Genomic DNA, 19072 nt, shown 5'->3' on the forward strand with positions numbered 1-19072 from the left:
GGGTCAGGTCACGATCTCGCAGTTCGTGGGTTCCAGCCCCACGCTGGACTCTGCACTGACAGCATGGACCCTGCTTGGGATCCTCTCTCTCTCAAAATAAATAAACTTAAAAAAAAATACATTTGTTTATTTGAACTGGAATCCAAATAAGGTTCACACACTGTGACTCCAAAGCCTCTAGAGACTCCTTGTTCTCTAGGCTCCCGTGTATCTCTGCCTCCCTTCCTTGCCATTTATTTGTTTTTGAAACAGAACAGGTCATTTGTCATACGGTTTCTTTCCCACAGTCTGGTTTTGGTCAGGTGCATCCCTGTACCGCACGGTCCTAAATTCACAAAAGCAGTGAACAGAGCAGTACATTCAGTATAATTTCAACTATATCTGTATATCTGGTTAGAAATACAGGCAAGCAGAAAAAATGTCGGTAATGGGGGTGATGGGAGGGAGGAGACCAGAGGTGCTGTGTTCCCTAGGTTTTCTACAATAAGCGTTTATTGATACCGTAATTAGGAAATTCATCTTAAAATCAAACCAAAAACAGCTCCAGTTGTTTGGTTGAAAAAGGTACACATCAGAAGTCCCTCAGAGGCTCACAGGTCGGAAAGGAACAGAGGAGGGACCGACGAGGTTGAGTTTTCCCAGGGGCCATGCGGGGACCGCAGGACCTCTGATATTCTGACTTCTGGATAGGATTTCCTCAGATGGAGGAAAGTGGGGAAAAAAAAGAAAACAAAAAACAGAAAACAAAACCTATTACCATCAATATTTTTAGAATGTGTTTGAATGAACTTAGATGTCACAAAATGAGATAATAAATTCAGAGAACAGTGCCAAAACCCGAGAAGCCCCAAAGGAATCTAGAAGGGAAGGGGAGGATAGGAAGTACAGAACAAGCAAAATACAACACTAACTCTGCTCCCCCAGGACAGATCTGTTTTTCTGCACACGCTGAAGAAACACAGGCATTTCACACGAGGGTGTTAACAGCTGGAGCGTACAAAACCAGGCCTAGGGATACTGCGGGGGAGGGACTCTGGGCACCCTTCCCCCACACGAATACACGTTATTTCTCAAATGAGCACATGCTCTTAAAAAGAAAGTCCCAACTATGGGTAACAGTACCACCAAGGAGAGCTCACTATTGTCGGCAGAAACTCTAGGTCTCTGTCTGGTCCCACATAAAATCACGCGTATAAACTCGTAAGTCGCAGAAACGTATTTTGACGTCTATCTTCCCGCACACACTCCTTAGTAATGCACTAGGGATCCCCGTGACAATAAACCTCTTTTTACCTGTAACTGCACGGAACTGCCGTGGCCTAACACTCCTGACTGGTACATAACCAGCTGGCTTGCATCGATTTACGCTTAGAATAAAGTCCCAGAACTGGACTTGCTGAATGAGAGCGCACTTTTTACAGGTCTCGTGATCTTCTGCTAACCTATCAGGAGGCACCGGGAAGCTGAGTGCCTTGAAGGATGGAAAGTGTCCAGATGAGTTACTGCACGCGGTCTTTGCCAAGGAAATAACGTGAGATCTTCTGTGGTTTTGAGAATCGTCTGAATTGTCTGAGCTTTGCCAAGGTAAGCTATCAGGGGAGAGAAAATTCAAGAAGAGACCTGGACAAAAGTCTGGTGCTGGACCCACGAAGCAATGGTGGCTGAGACACAGACACCGTGACACTCAAGAACATATTCGGGAGGCTGGGTGTGGGAGACAAGGAGAAAAAGAGAAGGGAGTGTCCTAGGCCGTGGGCAGAGTTAGCACTGTCTGAACCGTGTATTTGCACTACGCGGGAGGACAGCCTGTGTCTCCGTAACATGGTAACTCCTGGGAAGCGCTAAGTGTTTTATTCTGATTCCTGGCCGCCTCCTGTGTTGGAGCTGAGCCCTTCTTATGAACCAAACTCCCGAACACAGGCCTATCTAGTGAACGGAGCGAGCAGTGCCATCATTAGTGACAACACAAAGGACAAACGGGGTCCCCTACAAAGTGTTCAGGCCCTGCGATGCTCCTACTCTGAATCACTCTGCACGCTGGAAGACGCTCGAAGACAGTCTGTTATGTGTGTGCTTTTAGTGCTGGACGTCTTAATTTTTTTAAGTTTATTTATTTTGAGAGAGAGAGAGAGAGAGAGAGAGAGAGAGAGAGACAGAGAGGGAACGCGCTACGTGCGAGCGAGCAGGGGAGGAGCAGAGAGAGAATCCCAAGCAGGCTCCATACTGTCAGTGCAGAGCCCGACGGAGGGCTCGAACTCACAAACTGTGAGATCACAACCTGAGCTGAGACCAAGAGTCGGACGCTTAACCGACTGAGCCACCGGGCGCTCCCATCGCCGGCCATCTTTGAAGGGCAGGACCTGGAACGTGGACTCCTGTCGCCCCTCAGGGGACACAACGCAAACCCACAGCTTCCATTTGTTTCTTCGGCAGGGCCACTCGGAAAACCCAACCCGGTTCTGGACGGAGACCGTCCTACGTACCTGAATGTGTGCTTGCATCTTCTTCTTTTCGTTCTGGAGGATTTGGTTTCTTTCTTCTTCTTCTTCAACCCTGGATTCCAGGTCGTGGAGGATCTCCTCCAGCTCCTGCTTCTTAGCGGCGAGCCTCGCCCTCATCTCTTCCGCTTCCGCAAAGAGCTCCGTCTCCGCCTGCAGCTGCTCCGCCAGGATGTTCTTCTCCTCCAGAAGCTGCAACCACAACCGAGCGTCAGTGCGGTCGCTGCCCCCCGCCTCCCCCCACCGCAGACGGTCACTCGGATTTCAGCGGCCGTGCTCATCACCGTAGAAATGGAGGCTTAGATATCTGTAACGTCGCTGGCAAAACTTTCCAATATTCTTTACGGCAAAGTGAGCTAGAGAACGTTTCCGCTGGTTTCTGTCGTCTCAGGTCATCCTGAACACTAAGTTCACGCGACTTTAGGAGCTCCTGTTCTTCCATTAAGGTAACTGACAGAGGCAGAGGGAAAATCTTATTCGAGTGTGTTCAGGGGGCCAGCTACGGCCGTCTGGGATCAAGGGATACCCCTGGCCTTCATCCTTAGTCTCTCAGGCCCTGAGCCCGGTCGTCTACACACGCTTCCCGAGCCCCTGCCTGGTCTGTGAAGCATCCCCACCGGCGAAGGATGCTGACGCAGGACTCGGGTGGCCCGGCGTGGTCTCGTTTTTACTTTCGAGGCCCTCGGGAGCCATCCCAGGCAGGGGACACGGTGGGAGTCCCACGGGCAGCAGGTGTCAGGAACACGTGCCTGGCAGCAAATGGGACACCTACGTGTCCAAGAAGGGCCAAGGCAAAACCGCGTGAGGGGAGGCGGACTGCGGTTTACATGAACCGAACTGTGGCGGGTGCGGCCGCCGGCAGGTGGGTCCCCGTGAGCGGCACCCGGGCCCACCTGCTGGTGCTTGCGTTCCATCTCCTCCAGCTCGCCCTCCACCTTCGTCTGCTTCTCCTTCACCTTCAGCAGCTCCTCGTCCTTGGCCTGAAGCTCCTCCTCCTGGCGGGTCACTTGGAGGAGTGGCTTCACCTGTGACGGGATCAAATCGCACGTCACCCTGTGCCCGGGCGGGGACCATGGCCTCGTCCAGGCTTCCCCTCCCCCCGTGACCTTCCAGGCTCCCCCTCCCCCCACACCGCGAAGCCCACCTTGGTGAAGACGCGCCACCACTGCCAGTGACGGAGCTTCAGGTAGGCGGCGCAGTTCCGCTGCAGGACCTTCAGGGCGCTCAGCTGCTGCTGCTTCTTGGCGAAGGCCCTGGACAACCGGGAGGACGGTTAGTGCGCAGAGAAAACGCGTCCTGATGGCGGCCGGCCGCTTTCTTCGCAGACGCTGCCCCAAGCGTGCCTCGTCCTCCGCCGTGTGCCCGTGTCCGCACGTTCCCGGGCACGAAGAAACCCCCTCCTCCCCGGGTTTCTCACGCTCCCCTGGCTGGTGCACCTGATCGCTAACTACTTCCTCTTCCAACCTGGCACGGACACGGCATCGTCCCCTTCCAGCCTCATCTTGCCCGCCCTTCCTCCGCCCTGTAGCATCCCGGAGCCGGAAGGACCCGCAGACGGTCGAGCTGATGCCTCTTGTTCACAGACAGACAGACGTTCATCGGCCAGGACACGCAGACACCTCTGGAGCCCCAGTCTCCTCGTTACCAAGTCTGGGCTTTCTCACTACCCTGTGCTGCCTTCAGTGGCCGATGATCCCAGACCCACTTACTGGTCATCCTTTGCAGTATGTTCAGTTTCTCCCGCGCCTTCAGGATCGGAGCCCCCTTTCTGAAGCCCCAACCCCCCCCCCCCGGCCTAAACAAACCCCAACCCCAACCCAGGTCACTGTGCTGCCCCTCCTCCTAGTAGGTGACTTATCTTTCTACTGACAATGACACTTTCGGGACCCACAGGCTCCCCAGGCCCTACCCTGCGCCCCCTGTGGCCCAGTGCTCTGGCTCCGCCCCCATCACCTCCTGAACTGTCGAAGGGCTTCCTAGGCTCTGAGCCTTTCCCTCAGGCAGGTCTGTATGGCTTTGTCTGCTGCATGCCCCTACGGACCACCCACTATGGAAAACTAGGTCACCAGGGTGACCTCGTGGCCTCCTTCACCTTGTCGCAGCCCCAGGCTGGCTGCACCCCGTCCACAAACGCAGCCCCCTTCCCAACCAGGCTCGGCTCCTCGGGAGCAGAGAGCAGCACGGCCCAGTTACTCCTGTGCTCCAGCATCCAACCCAGGGAGACACGTACTCAGGGCCCCTCAAAATATGTGCCGGGTGAACAAAAGAACCATCGGGCGCCCCTAGATCTGTGATCATTCCTCCGGCATCCTTTCCATAACTCTTTGTAAGACCGGCTACAGGGTTCTCCGGGGCAAGAGATGCACTTGAAGCGAACGGAAAAGACAGGAAGAAAAGTCTAGAATTATGCGTTCACTCCAGCAACGACCAGTATCCACTGGATTCACATGGGACGGCCTCAAGACTAGACGGTCGCGGTTCAGGAGCACGGACGGCTCCTCTTCCCCCTTCTGCTGCCCTGCGGGTCCCATTCCCTCGCAGGACCCCGGAACTTCCGTGTCGCCAACTCGCCACTTAAATGTCCTCCGGCTGTGGCTGTATACCTGCCCCGAGTGTCGCTCCTACCAAATCTTCTTCCTTCTTATTCCCACCAGCTGAGCCAGTTCGGCCAAGCCTTAATTTTAATAGTTTCTGCTACAAAAACAACAGTTTCAAATGCAGTTTTTAGCACCGTATAACAGCATCTGCCTTCCCATTCTTGCAGGCTCCTTCAAGGCTGCCGTAAAAATCCCTCAACCTCCTTACTGAGGACCGTCGCCCTGATGTCCCCGTGGCCTCTGGGAGAAGATGAGTCAAGAACACGCCGGCCACTCTGTCTGAACGAGGCAGCTGGCTCCCCCCACCCACCCCACCCGCCACTGCCTTCAGCTGAACCTGTCTGCCGGGTGCACCGCGCTCTCTGCCGGGGGCTCCGGGACCCGCATCTGAAGTATGTCATCTGGTGTCCCGGTGTCAGGAGGCCGACGTGCCACAGCCCTGTTTCCTCCCTCTTTGTCCACCGGTGCCAGTGCCCTCTAGGGTGCTCCGGCTGCCAGCTCACGGGCTTCTGTCCACGTCTCTGTGTCTGACCTGTACTCACTGCTCTGCCTCTTTCCGAATTCTAGTGTGGCTCTTTCGAAGGCCTAATTTTGGAGCTGCAAATGACAGGCACAGTGCCTTATGTAGCGGTCACACGCTCGTGTTAGCTGTTCGTCTTTAAGAGGAGATCTCGGGCGCCTGGGTGGCTCAGCTGGTTAAGCGTCTGACTTCAGCCCAGGTCACGATCTCACGATTCGTGGGTTCCAGCCCCGCGTCGGGCTCTGTGCTGACAGCTCGGAGCCTGGAACTTGCTTCGGATTCTATGTCTCTCTCCCTCTCTCCCTCTCTCTCTCTCTGCCACTCCCCCACTTGTGCTCGGTCTCTTTCAAAAACTGAATAAACATTATAAAAAAAAAAAAGATCTTTGTTTCTGATTATGGATCTTGGTGATAATTTTGCAGGGTTCAGAGTTCAGGGAGGAAGTGGCACGTGCTTGCACAATTTATATAGTTAACGTCCCGCGTTCCTGACAGCTGTAGGTTTCTGGCAGCCATTAGGAAGGCACCCGCCTGTGTCCGCTCCTGTTCTGTCAGGCGTCTTGTGCTGTGGCAGCTACGGTGACAGCGGTGTTTGGGGACCGGTGACACGCTGCAAGCGAGGACACGGAAAAACCAAGCCTTCTGTCCTTGCGCACCGTTGCCTGGGTGTGAATCGTTGAGGACGTCACGCATTCTCGGGCTTTCCGAGCCGCCTCTTCTACTCGAGACTCTGTCACGTGTGGGCCAAGACTCACAGATCCCGCCTCCTCCTCACCGGGCTGAAATCCCTCAGGACAGCGTCGGGCGGCACGCTGCCCGTCGCCCGGAGCTGCCCTCCTGCCAGGCCGATGGGGAGCGTCGGGCTGCGGACCGAAGCCTCCGGAGCAGGCCCACCCTCCCCTCCGGGGCCCCGGGCTCCTACGGGAGGAGGTGAAGGAAACACCATCACTGCGTCTGGCTCCACTCCAGTGCTAAGCAACCGGATCCGGATCCGGCAACCGGTCTGTCTCTGTCACCACCGCGGGCCGGGGACGGCCGTCTTCCACTCCAGGGTCTCCCACCACGGCGCTCCCGATTGCTCTCTGGCCCCAGCCTGTCCTGTTGTGGTAGCCGGGTGACCCTCAAGACCCAGGGTCTTCAGCTCACCCCTCAGCATCCTTCCTGCTTCTCCTACCCTGCTTCCTTCACTTGCCAGGCTCCAGGCACGCCTTCTAGAACTGCTTCTGTGCTGCTCCTACTGGAAAGCTGTTGTCCTCCCAGCCCCCCTGACCAGGGCCAGCACCTTCCCCATCCTGTGGATCTCAGAGCCTCGGAGAAACCCACGCCGAAGCAAGACCCCCAAGCCCTTTATTTTCTGTCTTGGCCCGTTTCCTCACGGCCAAGGTGCCCTTGCATCTACAGCACAGAACAGCGCTCGGCACCCGCTCACGCTCTGCGAGTGTCGGATTCGCGATTATCCACTTACTTTCTGGCCAGGTAACCTCTGCAAACGGCCTGGAAGAAGATGATGATGTCGGTAATTTTTAAATCTCTTTCTTCCTCTAAGTGCGCCAAAACGCCAGCTCTGAAAAATATCTTGCTCTGTCCGATTCTGTACAAGTTTGGGTCCAATTCTAAAGCCCTGATCTGAAAGAGGGAAGAGTCCGTTCACAGCTTGTTACGGGACACACCGTATCGATAGTCTGCAAACCAGAGAGGTCGAGGGAAGCTTACCATTCGCTCACAAGCCTGTTTGCCGTCCATGAAACCCTTGGGAATAGCATTTGGAGTCAGGATCTCGTATCTGTAAGAAAAGCAGCCCAAAGATCTCCTGTTAACATCAATGGACATGTCTGCCTACGAACTGTGAGTTCCGGGGCGCCTGGGTGGCTCAGTCGGTTGAGCTTCCGCCTTCCGCTCAGGTCATGATCTTGCGGTTCGTGGGTTCAAGCCCCCTTGTCGGGCTCTGTGCTGACAGCTCAGAGCCTGGAGCCTGCTTCGGATTCTGTGTCTCCTTCTTTCTCTGCCCACCCATCCCACCCCACTCGCACTCTTTCTCTCTCTCTCTCTCTCTCTCTCTCTCTCAAGATAAACAAATACTAAAAAAAAGAAAAGGAAACTTTGAGTTCCGTTTCTCTAAGAGGCAAGAATCGTGTCAAAGTAACAATAAAGAAACGACCAGGGGGTAATTTGAGATTTTCTGCACATCTACCTTCTGTTTCTTGAAACAGGAGGCAAACTGAACAGAGATTAATCCTCCAAGGACAAACACTAGGTTGAAGCAGCTGTGCCAGAGAAAAGTAAAAGCATAGTGTTTAAAAAAGTCTTTTTTCATGCCCCCTGCCCCCCAACGTGTTCTCAGGCCTAAAACACAAGACAACTCTGGCTCCCTGCGGGTGACTTGTAGGCATTTATTATGCAACAGAAAAGGTTGCAAGAGGAATACCCAGAGGGCTCTGCTTAGCGAGGACCAGGGTGACGTTCAACACAGCACTGGTCTGGGGGGACATACGTTCACTGGGCTGTACCTTCAAGATCTGTGCACTTTATGCAGATTATGTACCTCAATAAAAGTGAATTTTACCAAAAAGACATTGCTTGTACCAAAGGACGAATCCTGGCTGTCTCCATCAGCTTTGTATTCTGGATGCCAGTTATGGCGCTTTCTTCTATCAACAGGAAGTGAAGTTCTACCCAGTGTTCGTCATACAGCTGGGGCCACAGAAAGGTCTCCCCCAAACCCATAAAGGCTAGAATAGTTTCTCAGCTGGATTCCGTCTGCAATGGCAGCAGAAAGCGCCCTTCTTTGACCTGCAGACTTGTTGGTTCTGGAACAGCCAAGGCTGCCGTAATCGAAACTCTGACTTCCAGCAGAAAAAGGAAAAAGCCAACGACCTAGGTCCACAATTTAACTATTCCTCACGTTTTCATTCGTTTCGACGGCATCCACTTCTGTTATCTCCTGCCTTTTGTTGCTTGTAATCCTTTTCTAATCTATCCTATTCCCTACCCTGTATTACCGATAAAAAGACTGTAAGTCTACACGTGCGTACCTGGTGGAAAAAATACACATACGTTTACACATAAACACACCTATGCAGATATAGTCATCGAAAGAAGATGGAAAGAAATATCCCAAAATGTTTTCAAGAGTCACTCCTGGGTGATTTTTATTTACCTTTTTAGTTCTCTTGTATTTTCAAGTTTTCCTAAAAGGAACATACGTTACTCGTTTGTTTATTTTTTTATTCTATATATTTTTTTGAATGTTTATTTCTGAGAGAGAGACAGAGTGTGAGCAGGGGAGGGGCAGAGAGAGAGGGAGACACAGACTCCGAAGCAGGCTCCAGGCTCTGAGCTGTCAGCATGGAGCCCGACGCAGGGCTTAAACCCATGAACCATGAGATCGTGGCCTGAGTTAATGTCAGATGCTCAAGTGACTGAGCCACCCAGGCGCTCCTTACTCATATATTTTAAACACCCAGTTAAAAAGGAATGATGTGTACGTCTCGGGCAGAGCTATGTGTACAAGTGCAAGGTCAATCCCCAGCCTCAGCTATTTCTCTCGCACGGCCAGGAACTAGCCTTCCGAGCACCCATGGCACCTGCCGGCACGTCAGCGCTACAGAGAAGGCACTCAACATTCTTGGGCAACAATAAAGGTAACGATGGATTATCCCTTTCCTGTATGAAAATAAAAGTGGAACTACACAAGAGACCGGGACACGTTTTTTGTGCTACCACTGTTCCAAAGCGCATCAAGATGCGCCGTGATACGTCCTGGGAAAAAGGGATTGCCGTACCTCTGTCTGAATTCCTGGAAAACTATCCGGTTGGGGAAGCCCTGGCGGCAGATCCGGATTCCCTCCAGGACTCCGTTGCAGCGAAGCTGGTCCAGCACCAGATGCGGATCCAGTTTTCCAGCCTAATCAAGCAAACGAGACGTTCACCCTTCCGTCTCCGCAACCTGACCCAGGGCGATTCTGAACCCCGGCCCACCTTCCGCTTAACACGCACCCGCTTCTCGTGGTTCGGGATGATGCAGCGGACAAAGTTGGGGTTGGTGTTTCGGAGCGTCGCCATCAGCTTGGTGAGGGACTCCTTGTAGAGCTGCCCCACGGTACGGAACATGCCCTTCTTGGTTTTGTAGGCAGAGCCAAAAGCGGTCTCCGTCATGCCAGTAACTTGATCCAGACCCACAATGCGGTCCACTGGTGAAGAGAAAAAAGAAGAGGAAAATGAGCCCGGCGACCTCTTTCGCGGGGCGAGAGAAGACACAGTGATAGTGCAGCAGCACAAGCTTTGTGGGGACAGATGAGGAGATGCCAGAGAGGTAAGGCAGTCAGCGTATTTAGACACCGCGCAAGCCGTGGAACTAACAGCCACACACTCCCATGGCAGGGAACTCAGTGCTCGGACAGCCCCGTACCACATCCCAGCAGATGCCTCCCGCTGCGCTGGCGTCAGGAATGCGCGGTCTGTGGGACATCTTGCCTGTCACACCCGCCATCGCTTGGGAAATGCGAGATCGCTGCTGGCATTATTGATACACAAGCTGATGCTGTGACGTGTCTACTGGGAAGCGGCTTATGAAGATGTACCCGGGCTCAGAGCACATCGGTGACGGTGGCGCCCAGGGTCGGGGACCAGAGTCCCGCTTCTCAGTCAAAATCACTGAAGTGGTTGGCTGGGTTACGTCAACCCGGGGGGTCAGGAGAGAGCAAGCTCCAGCTCTGTCCTCCAGGCACGAGCGTGCTTTTGAAAAGGGAGGAGAAGGCTGGGCGGGAAGCAGCCGGATAAGAAGCAGAGCCTCAGCTGAGGGCAGCGATGGTGAAACTTCCAGAAGGTTTGCTCTGGCGGCTGCAGCCGACAGGTCCCGGCACCCACGCGGACCTGACCCTTCCAAGCACAGCGTGGCTGCCAGAACTTCCGGCACGTGAAGTGCTCTCGTTTAAAGCAACTGTTAAGTAAGTCAGACGTGTTTCTGGAATGTCTTAAGAGCCTGGACAACACCCACCGAGCCCCCCCGGAATGCCCTTTCATTCCTGATGGCCCCTCCACTCCTGCTGGTTGCTCCCCAGACCTGGTGCTCAGGGAGGGGGCTTTGTGAGCAAGACCCCACTCGAGGCCCCGCGTCCAGTGCGGCTTTTACGGCCAGGACACCGTGACCCGGGAGGTAAGGTTCCTACCACGCAGGCCTTCAACCGCAGCTGGTGAAGGCCGGACAAAACCCGATTCACCTGCAGCCCACGTGCGCACTGCCCTACGATGTCTTCAAAGCAGAGCCACCACACTCGGAGGCTGGGGTCAAAGCCACGCCCGCCCGTGCCCCAAAGTCTGTCCACCGCCCCCTCTCTTTCCTGTGCCTCCAAGCTGTCCCTCCTCACTTGTTCCAGCGGAAAATGGTGCCCAGCCCCAGCCCGGCACGCGCCACGGAACCGTGAACTTCCTCTGACCCCGTCGTGTCCACCCACCTGTCTCCTCAGAGCCACGCTTCTTTCTAGAGTAGTTCACGCCGGCCACCCCTCACGTCGTGCTGTCCACCGACCACCCGCTCCCTGGGCAGCGGGCTGGCTTCCGGCCCACCCGCCTCCCCCTGCCCGACGCTGCTCAGGCAACGACGGGCCAACCGCAGCAGCGTCTACCCGCCCTTGACCTCGGTCCATCTGCCGGGGGCCATCACGGCGGCCTCTGACGGCCCTCTGCACCCCGGCTTCTCTGCACACCGCCTCCTCCGGGCCTCCACCTACCTCTACGGCTACTCTGGTCCCGCTGACTTCTTTTCTCGTCCCGAGTGCCACGGCGCCACTGGGGCCCACACTCCGCTCACCTCAGAAGCCCTTTCAGAACAAGGCGGTCTACGAACGGAGGCACGCGCTGCTCCACCTGCTTTTCTCAAGGCACGTTCTCGTCCTGGGCGACCCCCCCTTGCGACTTGAGCTAGCTTTGCCTGACTACCCGGCACCAGTCACCAAACATGTGCCACTCCTCTCTACTCCACAGTCACGGAGGTGCCTCTGCCTGCCACACGCTCTCGTTAACGCCGCATCCCTCATACCTAGCAGAAGTCTGGCCTGTCGCAGGCTTGACGCATAGGTTAGCGACTAGATGAAGCAAAGGTGAAGTACGTTTACAGTTACCACCAGGGAGAAAAGCATTGAAAAGAAAGAGCAAGGTGCTATAAGGGAGGCGGGTGGTTAGAGATCTCTCAGAAGCAATTCTATTTCGTGCCCGGAGGGTAAGAATGAGCCAGTGGAGAGCAGACGGTTCCAGGCGGTGGGAACAGCATGTGTGAGGGCCCAGGGGCAGCAGGTGCGAAAGAAGCTCGTCAAGGAAGCATCACGGGCAGAGAGACTTGGGGCGCCCCCCACCGGTGGCTGCACACAGAAGGGGCTGGGGAGGGGTCACCAGAGGTGACGCGGTGCCCGTCCAGGTCCCGAGCGGGATGATGGCAGCTGAACCAGCGATTACAGAGGGGAGGGAGCGAGAAGGGAGACTCAAGACGTTCCGGTGGCAGAACTGACTTGCTCTAACCATCAAGCCGATGTGGAAAGTATGGCAGAGAGACCGGAAGAACAAGTCCTGGGACTTTGGCTTGAGCAGCCAAGGGGCTGACAGTGCCCCTGGAGGATGGGGAGAAGAGGTTTTTGTGAGTGGGGGCACAGGCTCCGAACCCCGTAACCCTGGGGCACCCGAGACGAGATGCCAGCGGACACCCGGCCACGGCGGTCTGCGCTAGACAGAGGGACACGGCAGCGGTTACGGGACCGGATGGGCCACCCCAGGGCGAATGCCCAGGACGAGGGCCTGGGGCCAAGATGGGGAGAGAGGAAGAACCAGACAGGAAGACGACAAGAAGCCGGAAGTGGGAGGGATCGAAATCCCACAGTGGAGCAGGTTCTTGGCCACGCCCTCCATCTACCCCCATCTCTCCCCCCGTGTCTCCCGTGCAGAAGGGACCGCCAGCCACCGAGGCCAGAGACCATGAGTCACCTCGACTGTCCTCACACCAGCCGCTCACCAAAACCGGTCAAGCCAAATGTGGACATGTCTTCCGCGTGTCCCCCCACTCCATGGCTCAGTTTGGGCACCCGCGGCTCACCTGGATTCTGCAGTAACCTCCTGCCGGTTGCGGCCGCCCTCTGCCACCCACCCCCCACCCCCACTGGCCTGTGGTCCCAGGGTGGGGGTTAATGGGTGTTTCTGAAAGACCCTACTCAACAAGTTCCTTGTTCCTATACTTCAGACTGTTCCATTTCTCCTGCAGCTTGTAGGCCGTGGTCCAGATCCCTCAGCCCAGGAGTATAGCCGGTGACGCAGAACTCAGGCCCAAGTCGGAAACTCCTGCCACTCGCGAGCTGTGTGGCCCGGACGGAGTCCACTCCCCTGACTGCTGCGAGTCTCGGCTGCCTCCCCTGTAGATGTGACCGACCTCAGAGAAGCAGGAGGTGCCTGGAGAACATTCCAGCGCTCAATGAAGGGGCCCCTGGCCCTCCCCCCCGCTGAAGCTCCAACTACAGAACAGGCGCACCTCGTCAGAGACACGAGGCCCTCGGGTCCCTGCCCTTTCCTGTCTGCCCGGAAAACCGGCCCTCTTCCAGCCATCCTGGCAAACACCTCTTGGCGTTTAAAATCCTCACTCCTGGGGCGTCGGGGTGGCTCATTCGGTTAAGCGTCCGACTTGGGCTCAGGTCATGATCTTGTGAGTTCAAGCCTCACAAGCCTCGTATCGGGCGCTGTGCTGTCAGCTCGGAACCTGGGGCCCGCTTCAGATCCTCTGTTCCCCTCTCTCTGTCCCACCTGCTCGTACTCTGGCTCTCTCTCAGAAACAAATAAAACGTTAAAAAAAGTAAGTCCTCACTTCTTCACCTAACTCCCTCTTCTTAGGTCCCGGTGTCCATCCTGCCTCCACACTCGGTGGGCCAACCCCTCCTCTAGGCTTCAGATCGTCTAGGCCAGATCCTGGGACAATGTTACCTCTATTCTGGGTCTCTTCCCAGGGTGCAGAGCGCCCCTGGGCACATCTCCCCAGCATCTGGCACACGTGCAGGACCCTCAGAGCCACTGCCTGGTGTCTCTGGACCCTGTGACCACCAGCTCAGACGATTTCCTCTGCTCCCCCCCCACTCCGTCCCGTGATGGCCTGAAAACGGTGCCTGGCAACTGTGTAATAAACTATGTAGCAAACACCCCCTCAGTGATACAGTTACCCGCAAGGACGCGTCACGCCCACAACGAAAGAGGTGGCGAGCCAAGTGTGAGCAATACTTTGCGGGGATTCGGCCGCACCGGTCCCGCCAATTCTTTGACCTGTAAGGGCAGCTGTTCAACACGATGTCATGCTGGTGTCTAAGCACGCAGTCCTGAGTGGGGGCTGCTTTTTAAACTAAAAACAAACAACATCATTTTCATGAACCTGAGTTTTCAAATTTGGTATTAGTAAAGGTAACCCAAAGCTAAACGTTCAGAATTTTTAAAATGTTGATGCTTTGGACTTTTCGGTTTGTCTGTCTTTTAATTCAAAAACTTAAACTGAGAGTCAGGTTTTAACTGAGCAAAATGATCTCAAGGGGACAAGAGACACTTGGGGAACTTCATTCAATGATCCGGGCCACACTAGTAACACAGGGTTTCACTCCCAAATCAAGGCCTAGAAAGACCTCTATTTAAAAAGACTATGTTCTCGTTGAAAACAGTAAAGGCAGGCACCAGAGAAAGGCAGAAAATGCACACACGAGCTTCTCAGCAGCTTGAAACGAGGCCCGTTATGGCTGCTGATCCCCGCCACTGGCCTCGGTCCACGGTGTCGGGAGAGCGTGGGGCCGCTCGCTGGTGGGCGTCTCACAGTATCTGGTCGTCCACGAGCCTGAAAGGACCTCGAACAATTTTACCCTAATGTTTAATTTGTTCGTCCATACAAACGTATGTGGCTGGTGAGAAGTCAGGGGGGCCCCGCAGCCCCACCGTCCGTGAGGGCACACTTAGAATCTGAAAGCACAAAAATGCAATTTATCATCATCGATCTCTTAAAACTGCCATCGACAGTTTTTTTTGAAAAGTGAGGACTGTACCATTTGGTGCCAGAATGCCTGACCCACTCTTCCAGGGGATGATCTCAGGACACAAGAGGTCTACGAGATTCTCACATCCCTCGCATCTGCGTGGGCCAAAATACTGGTGCTACTAAATTTAACTTCTGTATTTGAGTCAGTTCTTTGGAAATGCACTTGCAGGAACCAAAACAGGGGGGAGGAACTTGTTTTAACGTTCACATCGGTAGCCAGACGATGAAATGAGAACTGTATCCAGTGTACCTACGAAAGGTGTCTGAGACCCAGCCCGTACTAGGCATGTGGCACGTTCCCAACACTCGTTTGAACAAATCAAGACAATCCTACTCTAACGCGCACTAAAACGTTGCCGACAGTTAAGAGCAGACTCGGAAACAAATATCCAACAGCCGTGAATTCCCAGAAACAATCTTTAACATCGAAAGGTGTCTCCGCGTATCTCCATTACGTGGTAACAACACATTAGTGCTGGTTCCGCTACTGGGTGGTGGAACCAATCTGTTCATTGTTCTAGAGTGTCTGGAAATTTTTAGAAAAATTCCAGAAGTCCACAGGTGGACAGGGAGCATGCGATCTTTGGGTCTTCCTCCTCCAGGGGACTGCGGCTCACTGCCCCGGCAGGGCCTGGAGTGGTCTGGGCAGATGGGGACCCCCTCCTGTCTACAGCCTCTCCCGCACACCTGCTCCCCTCTCACCTTGAAGGGCTCACTGGGCACACAGTCCGCCTGCCCTCGGCTGGGCCCTGGTGCACGGTGAAGAAAGGGGACGTGCGTTAGGTAACTGCCGAGGACCTAGACATATACTGATTTTCCAGGTTTCGTAATTACAGCGGCAGCAACATGGGTGCGGCCAGATGCAGGCTCACAGACCCTCACACGTGACACTCGCGATAACCCTGGGAGAGCCAAGGGTCACCATCCCCACGTGACCTCGGGGAGTCCAGATACAGTACAGGGAGGCGGCTTCTCCTAGAGCTCCCAGCTCTTGTGAGGACTCAAGACAAGGGGCGCCCTCAGGTCATGATCTCATGGTTGGTGGGTTTGAGCCCCACATTGGGCTCTGTGCTGACAGTCTGGAGCCTGCTAGGAATTCTCTTTCCCTCTCTCCCTGCCCCTCCCCTGCTTGCACTTTCTCTTTCTCTCCAAATAAATAAACTTAAAAAAAAAAAAAAAGACTCAAGATAAAAGCAAAACAAAACAGGACAAGACTATTCTGCACAACGAAACACCTCCCTCCACGATTTAACTCCGCACACGCACTGCGTCAGCCCCGACCCACAGGTCCTAAAACAGCACTAAACACAGAGATTATGACTGGTGGATAAAAGTTACAAGGAGATTAAACAACTACCATCTACCAGTCACGATGCTCGCGTCTACATGGAACTTCCTGGACCGAAGCAAAACCCATTCAGCGTTTCTGAAGCCAGAACATCGTCATCTCGGTTGGAGGCCTGGCTAAGGGAAAAGTTTCCCCCTCAGTTACGACAAGAAGGAAGGAAGATTTCGGTGGCTCTGAGAAGATGGAGGGAGACCCCCACGGGCCTGTGACGGACCCAAAGCCCTCCCGCAGTGCTGGCCAGCCTCCCCTGGGTGAATCTGTCCAAGCCAATGGCGGCCACCGAGTTCAAGCGAGGCTTCTATGAAGACAGGACGGGGGGGAGGGGGGCGTAGAGGGAAGGTCCTCTAGCAACAGTTAGAACTTGCTCCTTGCACTTCTCACGCTTTCTCTGGTGGAGCCCAGCCTTCCAGAGCTGTCAGTGGCCACCTGGTGCTCATGGTGGTCAAGACACGGAAGGCACAGAGCCGGGGTCACAGCCGGGGGGAGGAGCATGCACCGCCCTTTGGCAGACACACAGCCCGCCGTCCGCCCCCTGGGAGTCCAGACACGCTGCCTAGAACTTGAGGTTACAGTCCCCCATAGCTGGCTCGTTGCTGGTGTATCTCACAAGGTCTAGACTGTCAAAGCAGATTTGGAAGAAAACTGTCCTCTGGATTACAGCAGAAACTCGTATGACCTCTCTATTCAGCCTCTGGGAACTCTGCTCCTCCTCTGATGCTTCTGGAAGCCCGTCTCTACCCCAGCCTCTCCCCTTTAACCCCAGAACCTGCATGGATTCTCCGTGCTGCTTCCCTAACACTCTGGGGCCCTTGGATGCGCACGTCCTCCCTAGCTATGTGTTCTCTTGCCATGAGGGTACGCGCTGCGTGTTAGCACGCCAGAGACACCTGGAAGCCTAGAAAATGCTGCATCCGTTCTTCTGAGAAGTCACTGGAAACACTAAAGCCCCACGTTTTCACTCAAAACCTCCTTGGGGTTGGAACCCGTAACACTTATCGGGGAGAAAGACATTTTGCTGCAGAAACAACACGCACAGCTGCCGAGACCAGAGTTAGCCACGGTGCACGGACGGAAGGCCCTGTAAAGACAGGGAGAGATGGAGAACCCTGACCGTTGGTTCTGCCGACTAACCCAACTACGGGGAGGTGAACGAGCTCGCTCCCTGCCAGTGTGAGGTCACCTAGGGGTGGCTCTGTACGGGGCGCCGCTGGCACGGAAACGCACCTGGTCTGCACACCGTGAAGATCAGGGTCCTACAAGAAGATCATCTGTGCTGCCGGCGAGGGAAGACTCGCCCCGTCCCCTTTCAGTCGCTCTCCCTACAACTTACTGACCGTGTGCGGACCAGCACGGTCCCTGCTCTCAAAGAGCTCAGTCTGGAACTCTCTAAAGCGATCAAGAATCCAGAGGAGTTGGGGGGGAGGAATTTCAAGAGGGCCCTCGATGCTGGGGCAAAGTCCGAAAGATCAAGCACTAACCTTTCAGCCCGTTAGCTCAAAACTACCTCCCACTTCTGCCTCCCTCGCCCCATGTCTTGGACTCAGGCAGGACTCCCCGAGGCCAAAGGGGACTGCATCAGACAGTGTCTTCCTCTGGACTCTCCTGTGGAGGGTGCATTCTGGCTCGGGTACAGTCCGGCCCCCACCCCAGCACCCAGCGCTCCCCACACACTTCCTTCACCGGATGCGACCCAGAGCTGATGGTGCGGATCGTGACCTGGGAAAAGATGGGCATGCTCCTTGAACTGAGTTTTAAAAAACTTTGGACATGCAGGTCTCAGCATTAACACGCTTCAAGAATCACTAAGGGAAACCGTGCGAGATGAATCTATCTTGGGATTTCACTACTTGACAATTTCACTGTGTGATCACCAGGCTGGGGATACTCTTTCCGGGCAGGGCTTTTGGAGGGCCTCCAGCCGTGGCTAGGCTGTATTTGAAACCAGGGCCGAGGGTTCAGACCACAAGGCTCAGCTGTCTGGAGCTCAATTTTGGGTTCCAGGTGCAAATTCGACCAAACACCGCACTCCATCCTGGTCTCAGTTGCGCCGTCGGGCCTTGTGGATGGTTCCACGGTCTCTAGTTCCAACAGAAAAGCCAGGCAACTATACATGTACATAAATTCCAAACAGAAGGTATAATGATGAGACCAGCACGTGGGAGGAAGGTGTAATTATCTGTTCTCCGGAAGTTCGTGGCTTAGGAAGAGAAACAATCCCTTTCTGGAATCCCAGGTGCAGAGGTGGCTCAGAGACCGGGGAGACACTACTGGTTCCCAGCATTCCCTTGGAGGACTGTGTATCAAAACGGCACTACTGGAAAAGGTAGGGACGTACCTTTTACTGTGCAGGGCTGGAAGTGCTATGCGTAAAGTCAGAAGCAATGTGTATGCGGTAGCAATTGTATCGTTTATGCACTCAAACAGCTGCCTCGAAGTATAATAAAAATGAGCATGAAATGAAAGGTTCATGCAGGTCTATGAGCAAAACAGAAACAGAAACCCAGAAACCAGCCCCACGCCCACATCTACCCTGCCCTCCCCGCACCCCCCCCCCCCCCGCCAGCACCCCCCTCCCCCCCCCCCCCAGAGTTCTTCCTGTGGGCTTAAAACCCTTCTGTTGAGAAGACCTACAGGCTTTATACATTCACCTGGTGGCTCATGAAGACCAGAAACACTGTCATAGAAAGAAGCTCTCTGAATATTCTGAATCTCTAAAGCAGAGAAACAGCAAAAACAGAACAGAAGAGCAGATACACAAATACTTCAGTTAGTGTGAGAGACATTTGACATCACAAGTCAACTTTGAAATCGGGCTACAACACGGCCCCTGTGACATTACTGCCCAGAGAATTTGCACTTCTGGACAAAGTTCTCTACTAAGCAATCTTCCAAACGTCCCCACGCCCGAGGGTCAGCATCAGATCGTATCAGCATTACGGGATTATGTAAACGCGGGATGAAATTTAAGAGAAATAAGGCAGTACTGGAATTGTTCATAAAATTATCTTGCAATTAGCAAATCGGGACGAGACTGCGGAAGTTCGAGCACTCTGCTAAGTGTACACGT

General features: G+C 54.5%; 2 protein-coding genes across 8 annotated transcripts in view; one reads left to right on the top strand and one right to left on the bottom strand.

Moving 5' to 3' along the window:
• Nucleotides 1-5641, top strand: part of NDEL1 (nudE neurodevelopment protein 1 like 1) — a 100974-nt gene extending 95333 nt beyond the window's left edge. For all 4 annotated transcript variants that reach the window (XM_086685985.1, XM_086685984.1, XM_086685983.1 and 1 more), the window contains one exon: nt 5263-5641. In XM_086685985.1, coding sequence (XP_086542111.1) covers nt 5263-5626 — 364 coding nt within the window. In that variant the 3' untranslated portion in view covers nt 5627-5641. The remainder of the gene's footprint in view (nt 1-5262) is intronic.
• Nucleotides 1-19072, bottom strand: part of MYH10 (myosin heavy chain 10) — a 132313-nt gene that overhangs the window by 30854 nt on the left and 82387 nt on the right. For 3 of the 4 annotated variants that reach the window (XM_086685981.1, XM_086685978.1, XM_086685980.1), the window contains 8 exons: nt 18654-18716; nt 9611-9804; nt 9397-9518; nt 7328-7397; nt 7080-7240; nt 3643-3751; nt 3392-3523; nt 2484-2690 (listed from right to left, as the gene is read on the bottom strand). In XM_086685981.1, coding sequence (XP_086542107.1) covers nt 2484-2690; nt 3392-3523; nt 3643-3751; nt 7080-7240; nt 7328-7397; nt 9397-9518; nt 9611-9804; nt 18654-18716 — 1058 coding nt within the window. The remainder of the gene's footprint in view (nt 1-2483; nt 2691-3391; nt 3524-3642; nt 3752-7079; nt 7241-7327; nt 7398-9396; nt 9519-9610; nt 9805-18653; nt 18717-19072) is intronic. The other variant, XM_086685979.1, reaches the window with a different exon arrangement.

This window comes from Puma concolor, chromosome E1 (assembly GCF_028749965.1).
Source record: "Puma concolor isolate L17-30 chromosome E1, mPumCon1.1.hap2, whole genome shotgun sequence".
In the NCBI taxonomy this organism is placed as follows: Eukaryota; Metazoa; Chordata; class Mammalia; order Carnivora; family Felidae; genus Puma; species Puma concolor.